At 35.2% G+C, this 18,500-nt stretch overlaps 2 protein-coding genes across 8 annotated transcripts; both read left to right on the forward strand.

Annotated features, from left to right (window-relative positions):
- Positions 1-1,699: 1,699 nt before the first annotated feature.
- LOC131426686 (RNA-binding protein squid) lies at positions 1,700-10,590 on the forward strand. Of its 5 annotated transcripts, none has more exons than XM_058589585.1 (7): positions 1,700-2,050; positions 3,805-3,845; positions 4,070-4,344; positions 4,530-4,794; positions 4,862-4,930; positions 8,448-8,522; positions 9,132-10,590. In XM_058589585.1, the coding sequence occupies exons 1-7, from the start codon at positions 1,938-1,940 to the stop codon at positions 9,209-9,211; spliced, it is 918 nt and encodes a 305-aa protein (XP_058445568.1). In that variant the 5' UTR covers positions 1,700-1,937; the 3' UTR covers positions 9,212-10,590. The 5 variants fall into 5 exon arrangements, with proteins under 5 accessions (XP_058445568.1, XP_058445571.1, XP_058445567.1 ...); XM_058589588.1 differs by lacking the exon at positions 3,805-3,845 and adding an exon at positions 3,158-3,274 and having other exon boundaries at positions 1,701-2,050; positions 4,862-4,987; XM_058589584.1 differs by having other exon boundaries at positions 1,701-2,050; positions 4,862-4,987.
- A 1,649-nt stretch (positions 10,591-12,239) lies between these two features.
- LOC131426687 (vacuolar-sorting protein SNF8) lies at positions 12,240-14,224 on the forward strand. Of its 3 annotated transcripts, none has more exons than XM_058589591.1 (4): positions 12,240-12,522; positions 12,599-13,302; positions 13,361-13,637; positions 13,695-13,825. In XM_058589591.1, the coding sequence occupies exons 2-4, from the start codon at positions 12,963-12,965 to the stop codon at positions 13,792-13,794; spliced, it is 717 nt and encodes a 238-aa protein (XP_058445574.1). In that variant the 5' UTR covers positions 12,240-12,522; positions 12,599-12,962; the 3' UTR covers positions 13,795-13,825. The 3 variants fall into 3 exon arrangements, with proteins under 3 accessions (XP_058445574.1, XP_058445573.1, XP_058445572.1); XM_058589590.1 differs by lacking the exon at positions 13,695-13,825 and adding an exon at positions 13,831-14,224 and having other exon boundaries at positions 12,248-12,522; positions 12,574-13,302; XM_058589589.1 differs by lacking the exon at positions 13,695-13,825 and adding an exon at positions 13,831-14,224 and having other exon boundaries at positions 12,248-12,522.
- The last annotated feature ends 4,276 nt before the right edge of the window (positions 14,225-18,500 follow it).

Here is an 18,500-nt window from a genome sequence, read left to right on the forward strand (position 1 = left end):
TTAGAACTATACGCGAAAAAATGACAAAGTATAGATTTAAATTATTAATATTTCATTAACCTTAACGTTTCAATGGCAAATCAAATTTATTTTCAGCTAAACGAAAATAATAATATTGCTATTGTTATTGCTGGAGTAGCTACAAATACTCATAATTAATAATGAACGTGTAATGCTAAAAAGAAATGATGTACAGTAATGCAGTAATGACGAGCGTTTGAGCAGAAGTGTCATTACTTAGTAATGACACTTTTAATGATCGTGAAGGGGCCGCTAAATGCGAGCCTTCCGACAAACTTTTTTTTATTTTTTTTATGCTACATGTTTTCAGGTAGAGGCTTTGAGCGCTACTGTCAACAAATTTGTGAGCCTCCTTTAAATGTTAATAAAATGAATTTTTGATCCTGCATGACGTGTTTATAATGTTGAGAAATCACAAACAAAATAATCGACTAGATGTTTAATTACTGATGATTCGGTAATTTAATTTTTTTCATTTTTTCGTTTTATTGGATTGCCGAATATTCAGTGAACGTTTAACTGAGCAAACAGTAAATCTTATGCTGACGATTTCGGCAATATTTGACGTTTGTCAAATTTGAGGGTGCTGAGACGCTCAGTAATTTTATTTTTGCCGAGATGATTGCTGATTACTCGGTTGTGCGAATCTCGGCATTTTTTTTGCCGAGACTCAGTTAATAAATTTAAGTGTGTTGTTATTGTATTAAATTGGAAAATGAAGTAACATTTACCGTGAAAAATAGTGAAAGCTACAATTAATATTTCATCGGAGTGCATTGTAGCTTCAAAGAAGTTATGGTAGATTCGTTATTATTCATGGTAAATATGGCAATTCATTAGTGGCCCTTACACGATCATTAAAAGTGTCATTACTAAGTAATGACACTTCTGCTCAAACGCTCGTCATTACTGCATTACTGTACATCATTACTTTTTAGCATTACACGTTCATTATTAATGATGAGTATTTGTAACTACTCCAGCAATAGCAATATTTTTATTTTCGTTTAGCTGAAAATAAATTTGATTTGCCATTGAAACGTTAAGGTTAATGAACTATTAACAATTTAAATCTACACTTTGTCATTTTTTCGCGTATAGTTCTAAAGATATTCATCACTTCCACAAAAAAAATAAGAAGAAGAAATAATGTTGGTAATGATGGAAAATCCACAATTCCATCATTACTGAACTCGTAGACCTTACACGATCATTAAAAGTGCCATTCCTTTTTAGTAATGACACTTTTAATGATCGTGTAAGGGCCGCTATTCAGTATTATTTCTTCTATCATGACAGCGTAGTTGGAACTACAATATCATTGTTTTCAGTGTAAGGCCTAGCTTGATAATTTTTATCAAGTAAAAGTTTTTTTTCATGTTCAAAACGGAAGCAATCATTGAACATGAAGGTGAACCCTCACACAATCAAACTTTATTTGATATCTGCATCACAATGGTTAATGTTTTTACGTCATATGAAACGTAAAATAAGTGTTGTGTGCTTATTTTTACCAATGGATTGCCATTTTGTTTGTACTACTTGGTTGTTTGAGGCTTGAGTGAGGTGTTTTCGGCAAATCTCTACCTGTGACGTACTCTTTTACCTCACTAACACCAACGCGGTTTTGTGTCAATCGACTACCTATTCAATATACATAAGGGAAGCGAACACTCGCCTCGGTCAGTAGGCAGTATTCTTTCTCTTCGGGTTCATTGCTGGAGTCAGACGCGATCGTACGTTAGAATCGCGTTAATGATAAAGTGCTTTTTAGATCTCTGATTTATTAAAAAAAATAACTTTTTAAACTTTTAACTAGTTTGTTCCCTCGAAGAGAAGTGTTTTTAAGTAAAAATCAACAGTTTTTGCACAGAAAATCTAAAGTGTAAGGTACCTCAAGCTAGCGAAAAAGTAAAATGGCCGATAATCAGGATCAAGAAATGAACGGCAACGGCCAAGAAATCGATCAGAATGGTGAAGAAAAGCAGGAAAATGGTGCAGAAAGCACTCCGGTTCGGGATGATGACAGGTAAGCGGAATTTTGTTCCATTCAATATATATGATTACGTCCATATGTTGCCATAGAGATTCAGAGGAAGAAGCGTTTTAAGCAATTTCTAATTGATGCGCTCGTAAGTCGGTTTTTTCTCTTTCGATATGGCGTCGTAGGTCGTTGAATTTAATTTGAAGTTAAAACGTAAATTCAGTCATTTAGTTGCTAGGTTAATTTTAATGTTCAAGTCGGCGGGACGCGTGTTCGTATCAAACGTTCCAAAATGGCGGATGTGTCGCCGTTCACTTTGCTCTTTATTTTCGGTGCGCTTTCTTATATCAGGTTTACGTGTAAGCGGTTTTGAAAGTCCCGTTTTCTTTTTACTCACGATCGTCTCAGCCAAGAAGCTTCTTCCGACCGGCGAATGCAAAGAAGTAAATTTCCGCCTTTCCGAATAGTGTTTGTGTGCGTGTGTGATACAGAAAACCTTTAGTCATTCGCGGAACAACGTCTACTAAATACGCAGAAGGTAGAAAATGCCGGCATCAGCGTTATCGATTCACATCTATTTTGTATTGCAATAGAGTCAGAGTTGTTGGCACACATATTTCCATGGCTTATACACACATACGTTTCTAATGTGCTGCGATTGATCGATGACGACTTCTGCCAGTGCGATTGTTTGCTGTTCAAGAAATGTAGAGTCATATTATATACTTCAGCATGCTTTCCGTAAGATTAATTTTCTCAAATTGTAAACAAAACAGGCCAATAGTAAATGATATATTTTAGACAAAAAAAGCTGTAATCGATGTATGTTGACATGGTTCCCACAAACATGTTTCAAAGTACGTTTATAATTGGTCTGCTAGTCATTTTATTAGTACATACTATTGATAATTATAACTTTACCTACTCTAAGTTTCAAGTTTGTTAATCTTGCTGTCGACAAAATAACGTATCGAGAACGATTTCAAATAGTTCCTCCACTGGTCAGATCTCTCGAATGCTTCCAAAAGAAAATCACGTAAGAATAGATTTTTGTTCTTGAATAAACAACTCAAAGAAGCCAAAACATCCTACTAGGATCGATCCTCCTGTTGTGTCTAAGAGTGAACGACTAACCTTGTTCCTCTCCGGCAGGTTGTTGATAGTGACAGAGACCCAATAGCCTCTGTGAGACAAGAATGGACAGCTGAGAGAGACAGACATGTGGGATTCTGCACCAGGCTGTGCGAGAGACTCAAGAGATGAAAGATGGTATTTATTATACTATAAACCAAATAAATCAATACCAAAACTGTTTTCAACATATCACTTATTGGACAAACAAAATCAAAACCAATCTCCGGAGCTTCCTTCAGAGACTATTCTTTACAGGAGAATAATTGTACTTATTTTTTTTCCTATTTGCATTTTGTTTAATTTTTCATTGCCCCTATTTATGTGCTTTTTCTTTTGATTTGTTAGACGGTAATTTATATAGCATTATTATCAGTCCAAAAGATGTTGACAAATGTACGTTTAGTGTTAAATTCTAGAACTAAAAGAAAGCAAATCCTTAGCAGTAACGATTTTCCAAATTTCACCGGTATAAGAAATAAATTGTACTTATAAATAATAGAACTATTGTATGATTGTATTACTTTTGAAATATGCGTATAATGAAGTAACTTGTATCAACTTGACATTAATAAAATTTCAACTTTTTTCTAGAATAGCTTGAATAAGCAAAATACATAGAACTTTCAAGGATCAATTCTAATTCGTAAACTTTCATCACATTCCAGAAAATTATTCGTTGGTGGACTTAGTTGGGAAACATCAGACAGTAATATACTTTTTTCCTTTTTATATTATGCTTAAACAATATTCTCGTTTCATATTTCCTTATATACTCCGTTCTTTTTTTTTTTCTTTCTGATTCACTATCTTTATTTTTTATCGCTTTAATTTCTATTCGTTTCCTATGTTCTGTTAGTTTACCTTTCAATATTAAATTAATGTCGATTAACTAATGTTTTTTTTTTATATCAATGCATTGTGAATCATTAGAGGAACTGAAGGAACATTTTGGACAATATGGCGAAATTGAAAGCATAAATGTCAAGACTGATCCCAACACCGGCCGTTCGCGTGGATTCGCATTCATAGTATACAAAAGTGCCGAATCGATTGATAAAGTCGTTGCGGCTGGTGATCACGTCATTAACAATAAGAAGGTCGACCCGAAGAAAGCCAAAGCCCGCCATGGTAAAATTTTCGTTGGTGGTTTAACCACCGAAATCAGTGACGATGAGATCAAGACATTCTTTTCACAGTTTGGCAACGTGAGTACACCGTTTGTTTTATTTTCACAGTATCTCATTCTATGATGAATGTTTTGATCAGTTCTGCTTATGAGCTTGAAAATGATTTAATCAATTTAACCCACTTACTGATGTGGTCACGCTTGCTCACACAGATCGATATTCCTTCAGACTCGATAACTAATCCAGGATTTTTTAACTGATAGATTGTTGATGTTGAAATGCCATTCGATAAACAGAAGAATCAACGAAAAGGTTTCTGTTTCATCACATTCGATTCGGAGCAGGTGGTAAATGAGCTGCTGAAGACGCCCAAACAGACTATATCTGGCAAGGAAGTGGACGTTAAGAAAGCTACTCCAAAACCCGATAATATGCAGATGGGAGGCCCAATGGGTGGGCGAGGTGGCATGCGTGGTCCACCACCACGGGGCATGCGAGGTGGACGCGGGGGACCGGGAGGACCCAAAGGTGAAATCCGTCGAATTATCAAATGATAATAGGTTTAATAGTAGTGTCTTTCATTATAAAATTTCAGGTTATGGACAAGGCTGGGGTGGACAAGGATACGGCGGCGGATACGGTCAAGGCGGATATGGTGGATACGGTGACTATTATGGCGATTGGGGATGGGGCTACAACGGTTATGATTACTCCCACTACGGTAAATTCAACAACCATTCACAGAAACACCATAATTAGGCTTCTTCTTGGGTTTTTTTAATCTTATTACTTTTTACATGTTTAATTTAAACATATTGCTAAGTCACTCGTTCTATACATTTTCGAATGGAGGTGTGTTAACGTACAAACATTTCAAATTTTAAACTAATCAAGAGTCGTATGGGTTCAAAGTAAACAAAAGTTAAATTTAGAGCATAAGTTGACTTTCAGATAAGAGAGTTTCAAAACACCTCTAAAACTAATCATATTTCTTTTCCACAAATTTTGTTTGAACAAAGAATACCTCAGAATTAGAAGCAAAACCAATTAAGTTGAATAATAGTTACCGTATATTAACTTTTACTGTTTGTTAATGCACGCGCATTAATCTTGAAATGTGTGTTATGTGAAAAAAAAAAACGGTTCAAGATTAGCATTTGGTTCTAAAATAGCAGTTTTTGTTTTAGTTATTCAGTTGCGAATAAGAAAATGCACCTAGTTCAATGAATGGTCAACGCGCGCATTTAATTTTTTCCGTGGTTAAAAATTGTTTTACCCTTGAATGTTCCATAAATACGATTTAAATTATATTTTTTCTACTATTTTCGCAATTGTGATTTTTAAATATTTCAACGCATTTTCAAAGCAGTGGTTTATTCTTGCCAAATTAAAAAAAAAGTTCTTTGGTTTTTGTTTTGAGCCGCGCGTCGCCTTATTTGCAATATATTTTCCGTGACAGCATAAGAACACTTCCATGATCAGTGCAAACATTTTCCTAGTTAAAAGTAAATCGAAAATAATTCAAACGGTTCGCTTATTTTGGTCAACTGTTTCTTACATTAAGAAAAAGTGTTGTTAATGTTAATGGTTGTTGTTTTTTCTGCCTTTTCCACAGATTTTAGTTCTCATCTTGGGGGAAAGTTATTCTTGAAATAATTGAACAGAAGAAAAGAAATCGCTAATTTTCCATCAAAATTTGGCAGAAGGGCAATGCGAAGAAAGGCAAAAATCAAAGTATATGAAAAAAGAAAAATCAAATGATCAATACTTGTGAAATCGTTTCTAATCTATTTTCGATTTTACTGCTAGATAAGACTGGTGCGATTTTTTTTCATTTTGAGTAGGGTACACACAGTTCGTTCAAATTGAATTCAAGCGAAGCGAAGATTGGACGAAACAGACTGCAAATATCGCCTGTGATATAGAAAATCAAATAGGGAAAAGCAAGACTAGAGGAGTCTTTTATTTTTACGAACGCATACAAATTAAGTTCCTTAGTGATAAGGCCTTTGAGCGTGAATTTAGAAAAGCATTGGAACATTGTGTGCGTCAATGTGTCTTCGGTTGAAGTGTTCTTTCTTGAAGGACACGAAAAGATATGCATAAGAAAGGAATTCCCAAAGAAGACAAGTAGCAATTTGTGGCAAGTTCGAAACATTTTTGAGAATCCCATTTGATCAGACGACGAGATCCCAATTGTGTCCAGTCAATAGAAAACTTTTGTTTGCTAAAGTACCATTCATATTTGAAATTTAAAGTTTAAACGCACTCATGTTTCTCCATTCTTAAATTTGACGATGAGAATAATCCAATTGCAAAATGAGGTGAATGTAGTAATTAGACAATACTTAGATATGCTCTTATTTTTGTCATTGCAATTGGACATTTCTCAAATAATTAGTATAGTTTTCGCATGCATGCCTTTATGTTTCAGTTCTAAATGCTATTATACTGTAAGCACACATCAATGTGTTACTTTTAGTGAAGCCGGTTTCGTTTTTTGTAATGCCCTATCTTCCCTCTTGTTGTTACCACCACTACCACCAGCTAGGGTTTTCAATGAAATTTTAGTTTTTCACAAACTTGCAATTCTAAGTGTGGTTTTGATTCTCTCCTAAGTATAAATATTCAACTAATTTTCTTTTATAAATCAGTTTGATACATATTTCGAATGCGCGCGTCTTTCATCTATTAAATTATGTACGAACAAGTATGTCTAAATCTGTCTGTATTTTTCGATAGTAAACTACGTGATTCTGAAAAGTTTTTTTCGTGAATTGGATTAAAACGATGTATCTTTTGGTAAAGGTTTTTAGTGGTAGCAAAAAGTAGTTTTAGATTTTTTTTAATATTGGTAGTTTTAATATTTTGATACCTCTAATTTTAAAGTTTCCAATACAGGAGTTAATTTTTGCTTCCATAATACGATAATTTAAAGTGGAAAACGAAACAGAGGAATCAACAAAATATTTCTCTGGTGGAATCAGTGGAAAACAGAGGGGGGAAATGCGGTAAGAGAAGGTGCCTTATGCACACACATTGAATATGAAAAATACATTTTCAAAAAAGAACATGAGTGGAGGAAAAGCCCGATAAAAGTGTATCCAAATTGAAATTAAACAAATAATAGATAACCATAACTACTTGTTCATTAGCATGATCGGTGAGACGGTATAGAAAAGGAGCAATAAATGTAAACAGAGCAGAAAATCTGTGAAAAGAAAATTAATGTGTTTTTCATATCAACTAGATTTACCGAATGACGAGAAAGTACCCTCTCTGTTTTCCACCCATCGAACGAATTTGATTGATCATGATATTTTTAGGGAAATAGGACAATACTAAAATTACGGCTGAACTGCACTGCAATTCGATTTTTTGCGTTGGCATTTATTCCTTTCGAATGATACCAAGTAGCAATTGAACTAAGTTTGACTATATTGCCTATCTATAAACTGCAGGCATAAAAATGTTTTACTATCCTAATGCTTCGCTGTTGTTCAAATGTCAATGCTTTTTCTTCAAAAATATTTTCTCGCAAAAAAAATTCAATTCTAGGAAATTTATTTTCAACATCAATTTTCTAGAAAGTGCCAATAATTTAAAATAGTTCTTTTTTTTTAAATGCGCAGTTATTTTTTTAACGAATGCTACGTGAACAAAACTATCTGGTATAACGTGATTCTTGGTTTAATTTATATTTCTCATCAATTGAATCAGATCTGAGTCAATTGAATATGATGATTTATCAATTATCAAAAAATTCTCTTGGTAAAATTATATAGCACTGCACAAATTGTACAACGTCGTGGTACAACGATGATGTAGTGCAGTTCTGAAAACCAATTCGAACAGACGGAATCTTGTTTAAATTCTATAATTTTTAAATGCTGAGTTTTTATACTGCCGTTCTACGCATTACTGTTCCATATCCTGTGGAATTTATTTTATGTATAAGGGATCATGAAACTTCGAACGGCAATATAGTCTTGCAGGCAGGATTACACAGTTTTGCAAAACAGTGCAGTTTGCTCTGTAACAATTTTAAGTTCATTAGTTTTATTATCTCTAGTACCAAGCGTATTGTTCGGATTGTTTGTAGTCAATTTACAAACAAATTTTGACAATATAGGAATCAGCTCATTTTTCTTTGCTTCCCCTTGTTTATATTCCTCAACCAGACGACTATTACGGAGGTTACAATGACGGCTACGGAATGAATGGAGGTCGACCTGTTGGCCCTCGTGGGGGTAAAGGTAGTTGGACTTTGAAAAAAAAAATGTCTTCATTCCATTTTTGTTGCTTCCAAACGCTTGCACCACATCGGATTGTTCGATAAAATGATCTTGGCATGTTAACTATGTAAAATTTCAAATCTGTGCAATTATCAGCTAAGTGATTTTAATCTGTTGTGGTGTTTGGTATATTTAACATCGACCCATTAGAGTATTTTTTGTGGTTGCTTTTGAGTGTTATTAGTGTTATTATTTTTCTCTACTAAAACCTAGTGCATTCTACCATTAAGGTAAAGCGCAATAATAACCATTGTAGTGTTCAAGATCTAAATTGAATTTTTTTGCTTTAAATTCCAATTATCACAGAATTTAAAACAACCCCCGTTTTCCATTTGTTCGTTATCTCCAAAGTACCTCCAGAGCGCCATGAAAATAGTTTTAAGATAACCCTTCAACCAACGAAATTCGTAGCGTGAGAATATATTCAAACCATTTGGATATCGAATGGTTTTATTTGAAAACTGAACTTGCATTAAGAATAAAGCTCCTTATTAGAACTATATTTTTTTAAGAAAAAGTTTATATTGACTAATTTGTATATGTGTGTTTCCATTTTTGTTCCATCAACAGGTGCCGGTGGTTACCAGGGAGGCAAGCAGCGAGGTGGCGGAGGTGGTGGAAATCGTCAACCAAGGCATACACCGTACTAAGTTCTATAAAAACCTACCCTGTCCTCTCCCATTTTTAATTATACTATAGACTAGTAGTTTAGCACCCAAACCAACATGAATCCTTGAGATGATGAAACATTAGAAATAAGCCAAGTAATAACAATTCCTATTCGGGGTCCGATAAAACAATTGTAAAGAGCGAAACAAGACCGCTAGATAAAGACAGCAAGTAAACCAGAGATATCTGCAGCGAACATCCAGCACCGACAAACAGTGGCAAAATTTCCAGGGTAAATATTGATTCAAATGGAATCGTTCGAAATGAATTGAAATGCAGAGGAGTTTCACTTGTGTCATGACATCAATTAACGGATCAATGATTTTTTTGCTTCTCGCTCCATTGCAGCGCTCTCAAAGTAATTGTTCTTAAGATTCACATTAATATTAGATTGCACAATATAAAAGTACATTTTCGTAATCGGAGAAGATTATTTTCCATTAACCACGATTTGAAATAGAATAAAACTTTTCAACTCAATTGAAGATTTTTTTTTAATATACCGGATCAGGAAAATGCTAACTTGATGAATTTAAACGCATTATGACAATTCATTCACAAGACAATGGCGTTAAGCATATTGAATGCAGTATTAAATTTTACTGTACCTCATGTTTCAATGATTGGTATAAGATGCGAATAAAAATACATTTTTAATGATAGCTCATTACATATAAGTATTTGAAAGTTTACCGTTCATTTGTATCACGCCATTATTCTTCAACTCGCGACTCATTATAATTTGTCCAGCTACATGTCAGATTTTTTCGACGGTTCCATTTGAATTTCAGTTGACATGCATCCTATTTCGAACTGTGTTTTCGCAGATGTCTCCTGTTTTTATCGTGATCTTGGTTGTCTATAGCAGACAACAATTGAAGATTTCAGTTATCACTTTCCACTAAGGAGACATCGTTAATCGGATACATGACTGATAAAGGATAGATTTAACAATTTTGCGGAATGTAGCTCAAGTGTATTATTCGATCATTTGTTCTCGTGGGCAGCAAAAATGGTTACTTAGGCGTACGTATACAAAGACTTGTACTATACTGATATCGAGTGCCCTCGAATTGTCGCTCGAGACAATTCAAACGATTTGTTTCGTTTATTCATGGCATTTGTCTTATTCCATAAACTAGGAATACCTACGAAAATTGTGATGCGTACTGTGCGTTTGCTCCCAGTACAGAGTGCATAAGACGAGATTGAACAACTAAACTACTTAATTTATATTTTGATAGGAATTAAGATGCAGACTCATACAACTCCAACTATTTATGTAGGTCAGAACTTCAACATCAATAATGTATTATATTTTATTCAATGATCACAATAAAATAAAACAGTAAACCGCCAATCCACAATGTTATTTTTTTTCCTGGCTTTCTTTCAACCCAATAAAAGGATTGAATCTGAAAAACGATCCACTTTAATCAGCTCGACGCCTATTTAATGACTTCTCTTGTCAGAAAGTAAACTAGAATTCCTTTGGTTAAAGTATTCGTAAGTTGGATATTCGTTAATTTGAGCATAAATCAATAACCAAGGGTGCAAGATTTTTTTTAATCTGGTCAGCGCAATGAATGACTTATATAAATGAAGAAGGTGGAATCACGTAGAATAAAATTTTAATTTATGTTCATTGGTATATTCTCAACCTCCTTCAAGAGCATTACGGTAAGAAAGTCAGGATTATGATGAAGTCCAGAAAGTAAACGCTTAAACAAAACCAAAATCAATTTATTTTCTAGTAGCTATGGATGTGACTCAGCAGAATAATGTCAAACGTGAGAAAAGTATAACCATAACCCAAGCTAAATCATGCTGGTGAAACCAAGCAATTAGATTCATAAAATTTTACCTAATGTTGCTCGTTCTAATTTACACCTACAAGTATACTTTGGTCTCAACGTGTAAATGCATATTAGTCCACTTCAGAGATGCCAGGTCCACGATTTATCTGTGTTTCACAGATTCTCAATTAATCTTTCTGACAGCTCACTTAGAACCACAAATGCTGTCGCCATTCTGAAATGTATTTGTTTTCATCACGAAACACCTGTCATCAAACCGTTTATAGTACGATTCAGACGATCAGTCAGCTTTCCTCAACATGAACGGGATTTCTCCGACAGTTTAGATTCGTTTAAGGGGTCCATTATTGAAACGTATACACGTTCCGAACGTAAAAACGTTCCGTGAGGTTGACATAGCTTGTTAATAAGTGTTACAGCTCCTTTCCATGGCCATTTCTTGCCAGTAACGGTCACCTGATATTACGTGTGAATTGTGCTTTAGCCGAATAACATATGAGGTATGTTTTCATTACGAAATATCCCAGTGGTTTATAATTCCCACGCAGTTCTCTCCTAGCGTCGATGATTTGACACAAGGGTATACCCTCTATACCCTTGTGACAAATCATTATTTAGTTAGTAATAGCATATTAGGCTCTCTGACAGCTCACCTACAACCACAAATGCAAATGAGATTGGTTTGTTTTCATCAGGAAACGCATGCATTAAACACGATTCAGACGATCAATAAACTTCGGTCGACATCCAGATTAACTTATTATTTTTTTAGCCGGATATTGCTCTAGTATCCGACGTTAGAATGCTCCGCGAACTTGACGTAGTGTCCTTTCATATGAATTGCTTACGATTAATGTTGTTGTTCCGTAATCGTTCCATGAAGGTGATAGTCGCTTGATGCTGCGTGTGAATCGCTTTTACATATTATTTTGTTTTCATCAGGAAACGTGGTGGCCACCCATTTTTCAGTAGGGCCGCCGTTCAATTTTCACCGGGCATAGAAACCTCAATTCTTGTTGGTCGTTCTTTCGTTATTTTTGTCTTTGTAAAATGATGCTTGCCAATAGATTTTTCATCATAGATGTTGAACAGATTGAGTTTTCCGACAAATGAAAATATAAAAAAAATGGCAGCTCGGGTTTGGCCTCTCGCGTTCTGAGACCTAGAGTGCCTATAATCAGAGTGACGACATCTCATCCGTAATTTTGGCAACAATTCAAAACATTCCATTAGCTTTACATTGAACTGACAGGTCGTTTGCTCGTTTGGAACTGGGAGCTGTCATTCCAAACGAACAGCTGTCGCCACTCTGATTATAGTCACTCTACTGAGACCAAATACTGCGATGATTCTCAAATTGTGAAAATTATTTCCACTTGATGTTCCAAAACACTATCTGCTGTATTTGAGGAAAATCGACATATTATTGTGAGAAAATCGGCTCAGGGATCTGAAACTTTCGGACAACTAACAAGGTACAGTGAAATTCGACTGCATTACGGATTGTTTATTTACGTTGTAATCAGCTGATTTTTGACGTTCTTATTTTAGTCTCATCAAGATGATACCGTGACAGGAAGCCGGTCTCTCTCTTTATTATACTCTCTCTTTCGGTAATTGCGGCTAGGGATGTGGGATGCTTTGAATTTCTTGATTATTTCGATAATATAATTTTCAATCTAATTGATTAAATTTTACTCGATCTGTTAATTCTGGAATACTCGATAAATTGTTCGATTATTATTATTGGATTCTTCGAATATTTCGTAAAATCGAACACAAGTTTCAAACTAATCGATTAAATTTCAGTCGCTTACTAGCTTATTAATCGATTAGTCGATAAATCGATTGACATTCCGGGCTGTGAAATTTAATAAAAAAAATAAACAAACTGCAATCGGAACAGATTAAGAAAATGCGTCGCAGAGCTGGAATAGGTGCTATTCAGAAACAAAAATTAGAGGCCGAAAAGTATCGCGATAAAGGTTCGGAGTTACAAGATACACAATTTGAACAAATGGTGAAACAACTGGATGTACTCAAAGAACACTTGGAAGAATTTGCGGCGAAATACAAATCTGAGATTAAAAAAAATGCAAAATTTCGACGACAGTTCCAGGAAATGTGTGCAGCAATCGGTGTTGATCCATTAGCATCTGGGAAGAGCTTTTGGAGCGTACTTGGTATGGGCGACTTTTATTATGAACTTGGAGTGCAAGTGGTGGAAGTTTGCTTAGCAGCGAATCACGTTACTGGTAAGGATAGCATGTTTGCTAATTTCAAATCTGTTATTGGCTTTTATTTCTGCAATAGGAGGATTAATAGAGTTGAATGACCTAAGAGTTCGACTTGTAACCGCAAGAGGCCGGAAACAAATTCATCAAGAAATTACAAATGAAGACATCCTGATTGCAACGAAAAAACTTAAAATTTTTGGTAATGGATTCACTGCATATCCTGTTGGAAAAGATCTTTATATGGTGCAATCAATTCCGGGAGAGTTAAGTTTACAAGAGACATCAGTTTTGAGCGAGGCTGCAAATCAAGGGCAGGGATTAATAACTATTACCATGCTCGTCGATAATTTAGGGTAAGTTAAGATGACTTAGTAGCGGACCTTACATAAGACAATATTATTTATATTCAGTAGTAACATCGAATACGTGGTCTTTTTCCATCAAACTCTCAACGATATTGTCAAAATGTCGAGTGCTAACAAATATTTTGGCTTGTGTAAGGGCCGCTAGTAATAATATAAATTTAAAATAACAACACATTTACAGTTGGACTGAACTTCGGGCTCGACAAGCTGTAGAAAAAATTCTTTCTGATGGTCTTGCGTGGATTGATAAACAAGGAACGGAAGACATTTATTGGTTCCCAAGTTTATTTCCTGATCGTCGGTGATCTAAAATTTATAAGAAGAAAAAATATTCTATGTAATATAACGCGTTATAATAACATTAATGGCATTTTCGCTTAAAGCTAAACCCAACTAAGGTTCTGCCCTAACTGCTGTCAAATGTATGATTGTGATAGCGGTTTTGGTCGGAACTGGGTTAATTTTGGCTTCAAGCGGAAAAGGCATTAGAAACGGAATGATTTTCCTGTCAAATAATAATAATAATAAAAAAACGTGCAAACACCGATGATGACCACGTTTCTACATGTTTACATGAAAAAAAAAACTGTTTTAATCCATCTTTTCTTTCCGATTTATTATTCGTCGCTCTAAATGATGGTTTGAAATTTTGAACACACCTCATCCTGTTGTTCCGGAACCGGAAGTAGGATCCGAATGAAATTCAACAGCAGTGTATAGAGTAGAGACCTTTCGTTTAAAACTAAGACTTTGAAATTCGGTTCAGACTGAGAAAATGAATTGAGTTCCGTTTTGAAGTTTTTGTCCCGGTATTTCCGGAACCAAGTACTGGTCAGCAACTGACATAATTCTCACATAACAGTTTTCAATTTTCCCTTTCTGCTTCGACGCTCTGAATGGTTGAGGTTTTTGGCTGCTATTTGCGGTATTTTCGGAACCGGGAACTAATAACCGATATATCCTAAAACAATTGACCAATTACTAACAAGACTATCTCGACGAATTGCGACCATATATTCTTTAAAACAATGCAACCTTTGTGGTTGCTCAATTTAGAAAGTTAAAAAAGTTTTTAAGGTTCACGTTCAAGTCTCTTGATTGATTTATTCGTATGTTTCAGACGTCAACTTCGGAAGACAACGGGTGATATTTTTGCAATCCGTCTCGAGAGATATTCTATACGTTCGCCATTTAGATATATTTTTACGTGAATATGTCTTCCTTAACTTATTTAACTAATTATCCTCTGGGAGAGTGATTGTGTTTTGACCGTGATTATATCTTGTTATACTTAACGCAACAACAATGGTGTAACGACGTCGAAGGGCACCCGGGTTAGTTTGTGTGAAGGACTCTTAGAAAGAACTGATATCGGTCGGATGGTAGCAAAGCAGCATTGTAATGGCAAGCTGAAGGGATGTTGCTTCAGTTCATTCATGACTGCTTTTCATCAAATTTGCTATTATGGTGATGTTCTTGAAACGCGACTTAAGTTTGCAGGCAATTGATCGTGTACTTGAGAGACGCTTTCTATCTTACATCATATTTTCTCTCTAGATCATTCGATTGTTAATGTAAAATGATAAATTTTTGTGGGCCCCTAAAGGTCAAACCGCATTCGACCGACATAACCATCGCCGATCTTTTTTTTATAGGTACGCCGGACCCGACAAAAAATTCATATCTTTGGCAACGATATTCCTCACCGAGCTTTTCGCACCGTAGCGTATCTATACATGCGCACGCCCGTAGCTCAGCCATAGCCGAAGCAGAGAAAAAGTCAACGCCGGAGAGCTCGGATCGGTCGGATTGGTCGGATCGGCCGAATGCGGAGAGCCCTTAAGTCAAGGGATCCGGGATACGCTAATTCTTTAGTCCCTGGTGGTTTCACTACTGCGCAAACATTACAGAGTTGTGTACGAGATACGACCGACCACGATGACATTGAAAGTGCAATTTTCAAACTCACTCATCATTAGATTTCAATTTGAAAAATCGACAATACATTCTAAAGCTATCTATCATTCTAAAGCTAATGTTACGATTAAATTAGAAATTAGTTTTAAATACTGCCTGTCAAACCCATTTTATTGGAGATCCTGATAAGCCGCACAGATAAAAGGTAGAAAGATAATGGTTTGGTAAGCAAATGTATGATTGTGGAATGGTTTAGAATCCATACATATGACAGCGGATGTTTACGTTCGTAATAGCTTTCTGCGGCGCCTAGTTTTCATGATTCGAAAAAAAAAATCAACATGATCGAGTACTGTTTTGGTCGAATTCGGCAACAGTGCAGTACGCAAAGGACACGTAGCCTGGTACGAAGCCAACGGAGTAGAATTCGTACCTAGTTTGAAAATACTTGAAATGTTGAAAAGTATTCAACAACGTTGGCAAACAGTCATTAGTTTCAACTAATGAGCAGCGTAAGATAAAAAAAATTCGCTCCGTTCGATTTAATGGATCTCGAAAAAGTTACGCCGAACTTAAGTAGAATATAACAGAGACCAGTACAATGAAATAAAAATTTGATTGTTCAAAAACTAAGCTTGTATTGTTGTTTTCAAATCGTTCTTAGACTTACTGGCACACCTTTTAGCAGTAGTGGTACTAGATATATTGAAGATTAAGCTATTGTTCGAATCACTAATTGGTTTTTCGGGTTGTTTCCCTTAAAATCCACTGAAAAAATTATACAGGATAGCATATGATATGTGTGTAAAATATGCTCATTAACGTGGCGAATAATTGCAGTTGTCACCGCGATCAAGGTGTTATTTTGGGTGCCACTTTCACACGAAATAGTCTGATATGATTTAATTATTAAACTGGTCCGTAACAGCGGGTTATCCATAAGAAATGTTTTTCAAATTTCATCATCTCTAAGTTTCCAACTGAAGAATAGATTTCATATTTTGTTCTATGACTTAAGAACGATTCAGACAGTCAGTTTCCTTCCGTCATCGTCACCGTCAAAGTTTGTTTAGTACTTTGTTTGCCGAAACGTTCACACGCACCGGCCGTCAAGACGTTCCGTAACGGTGACGTTGTGTTTGAATGTTTTTACAAGAATGCAGGTTGACTGTGTCTGAATCTTACTTTAGTTATCGAATCGTAAAATTTCTGTAAAACAGTTATTTTTTATGTAAGCAATGCAAAGTCTTGGAATTACATTCGTTTCGTGGAATTTGGCCTTTCTGTTTCAACAGACTTCGCAGCCGATTCTTAGCGCACAGAATCATTGCATGGCTAGTAGTACTATGGATCCTTTCTGGTCGGGGCTCGAACATACGACAGCTGGCTTGGTATATTTTTTTTTATATAAGCTATGCTTAAATATCAGTATATCACTACAACCACGAGTGTCTTAACTTCAGAAGATCTGAATTTGGAATGTTCAAGTATGAAGTAATAGTATGTCACCTACTTTCAACAAGTAAATTCATTGGTTCATTTCTTATCGAATGAATCTTTCTAGTGCGCATGTATCATCACCGTCGTTGAATCTTAAAGTGTAATATATATATATTTTTCAGTAGCAGTTCAACCTAACAGCTGTACAGATGTGTCAGAAATGGGTCTACTGGTCTACTAACCAAAGAAATCCGCCAACGCGGGTTTTAAAAGGGCGTCAATTTTCCATTATAGAGTTGGTCTGCTCGGAAATTTTTTTCGTTGGCTATTTTCATCCATTAACATTTTCATCTTATTGTACTAGGGTAACGGCTCTAGTAGTTATCTCATATACGGAAATCATTGAAGTGAGATCTTCCGTCTCTGCTAGATGTATTGATTTTAAAGGTAAGATTGCATTCATTTCGAGTTTTCGCGTTGCTATAACAACAGTAATTTTCCAACTGTTTTTTTTCTGCGAAATTGCTTTTTGGAACCGAAGCAAAGATATTGTATCCTATTTTATCACAACTCGTTGATTGATAGTTGAGTAATCGGCAAAATATTATGACGAGTCTAGTATTGAGATGACTATTGATACAATAGCCCTATTGTAAAATAAACTTTTAATTATATCTCTCTTTTCATTACATTTACATTTGTTTTTCACTCTTGGGAAAGTACCCTCTACATTTGAACAACTCGTGTAAAGTTGGACCAGAACAGTAATTTTAAGTTACCTCGTCTTATTGCTTATCACCATCGACGAAAAAGAGGCGGCAACATGAAATGGTAGAGGTTGGAAGTCTTATCGTTGTCGTAAAAAAAGCTTACCAACCAACTTTTTCACAAGAAAATGCCTGCTCAAGAAAGCCGATTCCCACAGCAAATCCCTTTTTTTACAAAGCTTGACGTCGTGTACAACCTCTTTCAAGAGCATACCTTGTGGCAATTCATGTATTTTTGCTTCTGTAATCAGTTCACGCTATATCGAAATTTAACTGCCCATGGCGATTGATGGCAGGTTTATTCTCCGAATTTCAGTCTTGTTCTAGCTGATATTGTATAGCTCTCTTGTTAATCAAATTGAACACTTGATATGATATTTTTATCTTTGCGAAATTTTCTTTTGTTTTTTGTTAGGACGGAATGAGGTTAGCATGTTAAATATGTTAACATGTTTAGTAAAACAAAGCGTTCTATGGTTTTCTGCCAGATATTTTCGGTTCCTGATATTATACATTCATCTCCGAATTTAATCTAATTAAATTCAAATAAATTGCTTAATTAGTGTAAAGATTTTATTTCGGCTGTCCTAAATAGTTTATTGTGATAACTATTTTCAATTAAAAATAATTTAACATCCACTCACACAAAAGTTTTCAATAAATGGTCAATAAAGACAACTTAGGAAGGAAAAGAAATGGTAATTCGTTACTCGTTGTTTCTAGAAAC

This window comes from Malaya genurostris, chromosome 1, assembly GCF_030247185.1.
Source record: "Malaya genurostris strain Urasoe2022 chromosome 1, Malgen_1.1, whole genome shotgun sequence".
NCBI lineage: Eukaryota > Metazoa > Arthropoda > Insecta > Diptera > Culicidae > Malaya > Malaya genurostris.

Coding starts and splice junctions, on each gene's coding strand:
- LOC131426686 (XM_058589584.1), top strand. CDS start 1,938: ATGGCCGATAATCAGGATCAAGAAATGAACGGCAACGGCCAAGAAATC. Junction 3,846..4,069: donor TAGTTGGGAAACATCAGACA/GTAATATACTTT, acceptor GTGAATCATTAG/AGGAACTGAAGGAACATTTT. Junction 4,795..4,861: donor GGGACCGGGAGGACCCAAAG/GTGAAATCCGTC, acceptor ATAAAATTTCAG/GTTATGGACAAGGCTGGGGT.
- LOC131426687 (XM_058589590.1), top strand. CDS start 12,963: ATGCGTCGCAGAGCTGGAATAGGTGCTATTCAGAAACAAAAATTAGAG. Junction 13,303..13,360: donor AGCAGCGAATCACGTTACTG/GTAAGGATAGCA, acceptor TTTCTGCAATAG/GAGGATTAATAGAGTTGAAT. Junction 13,638..13,830: donor ATGCTCGTCGATAATTTAGG/GTAAGTTAAGAT, acceptor ACACATTTACAG/TTGGACTGAACTTCGGGCTC.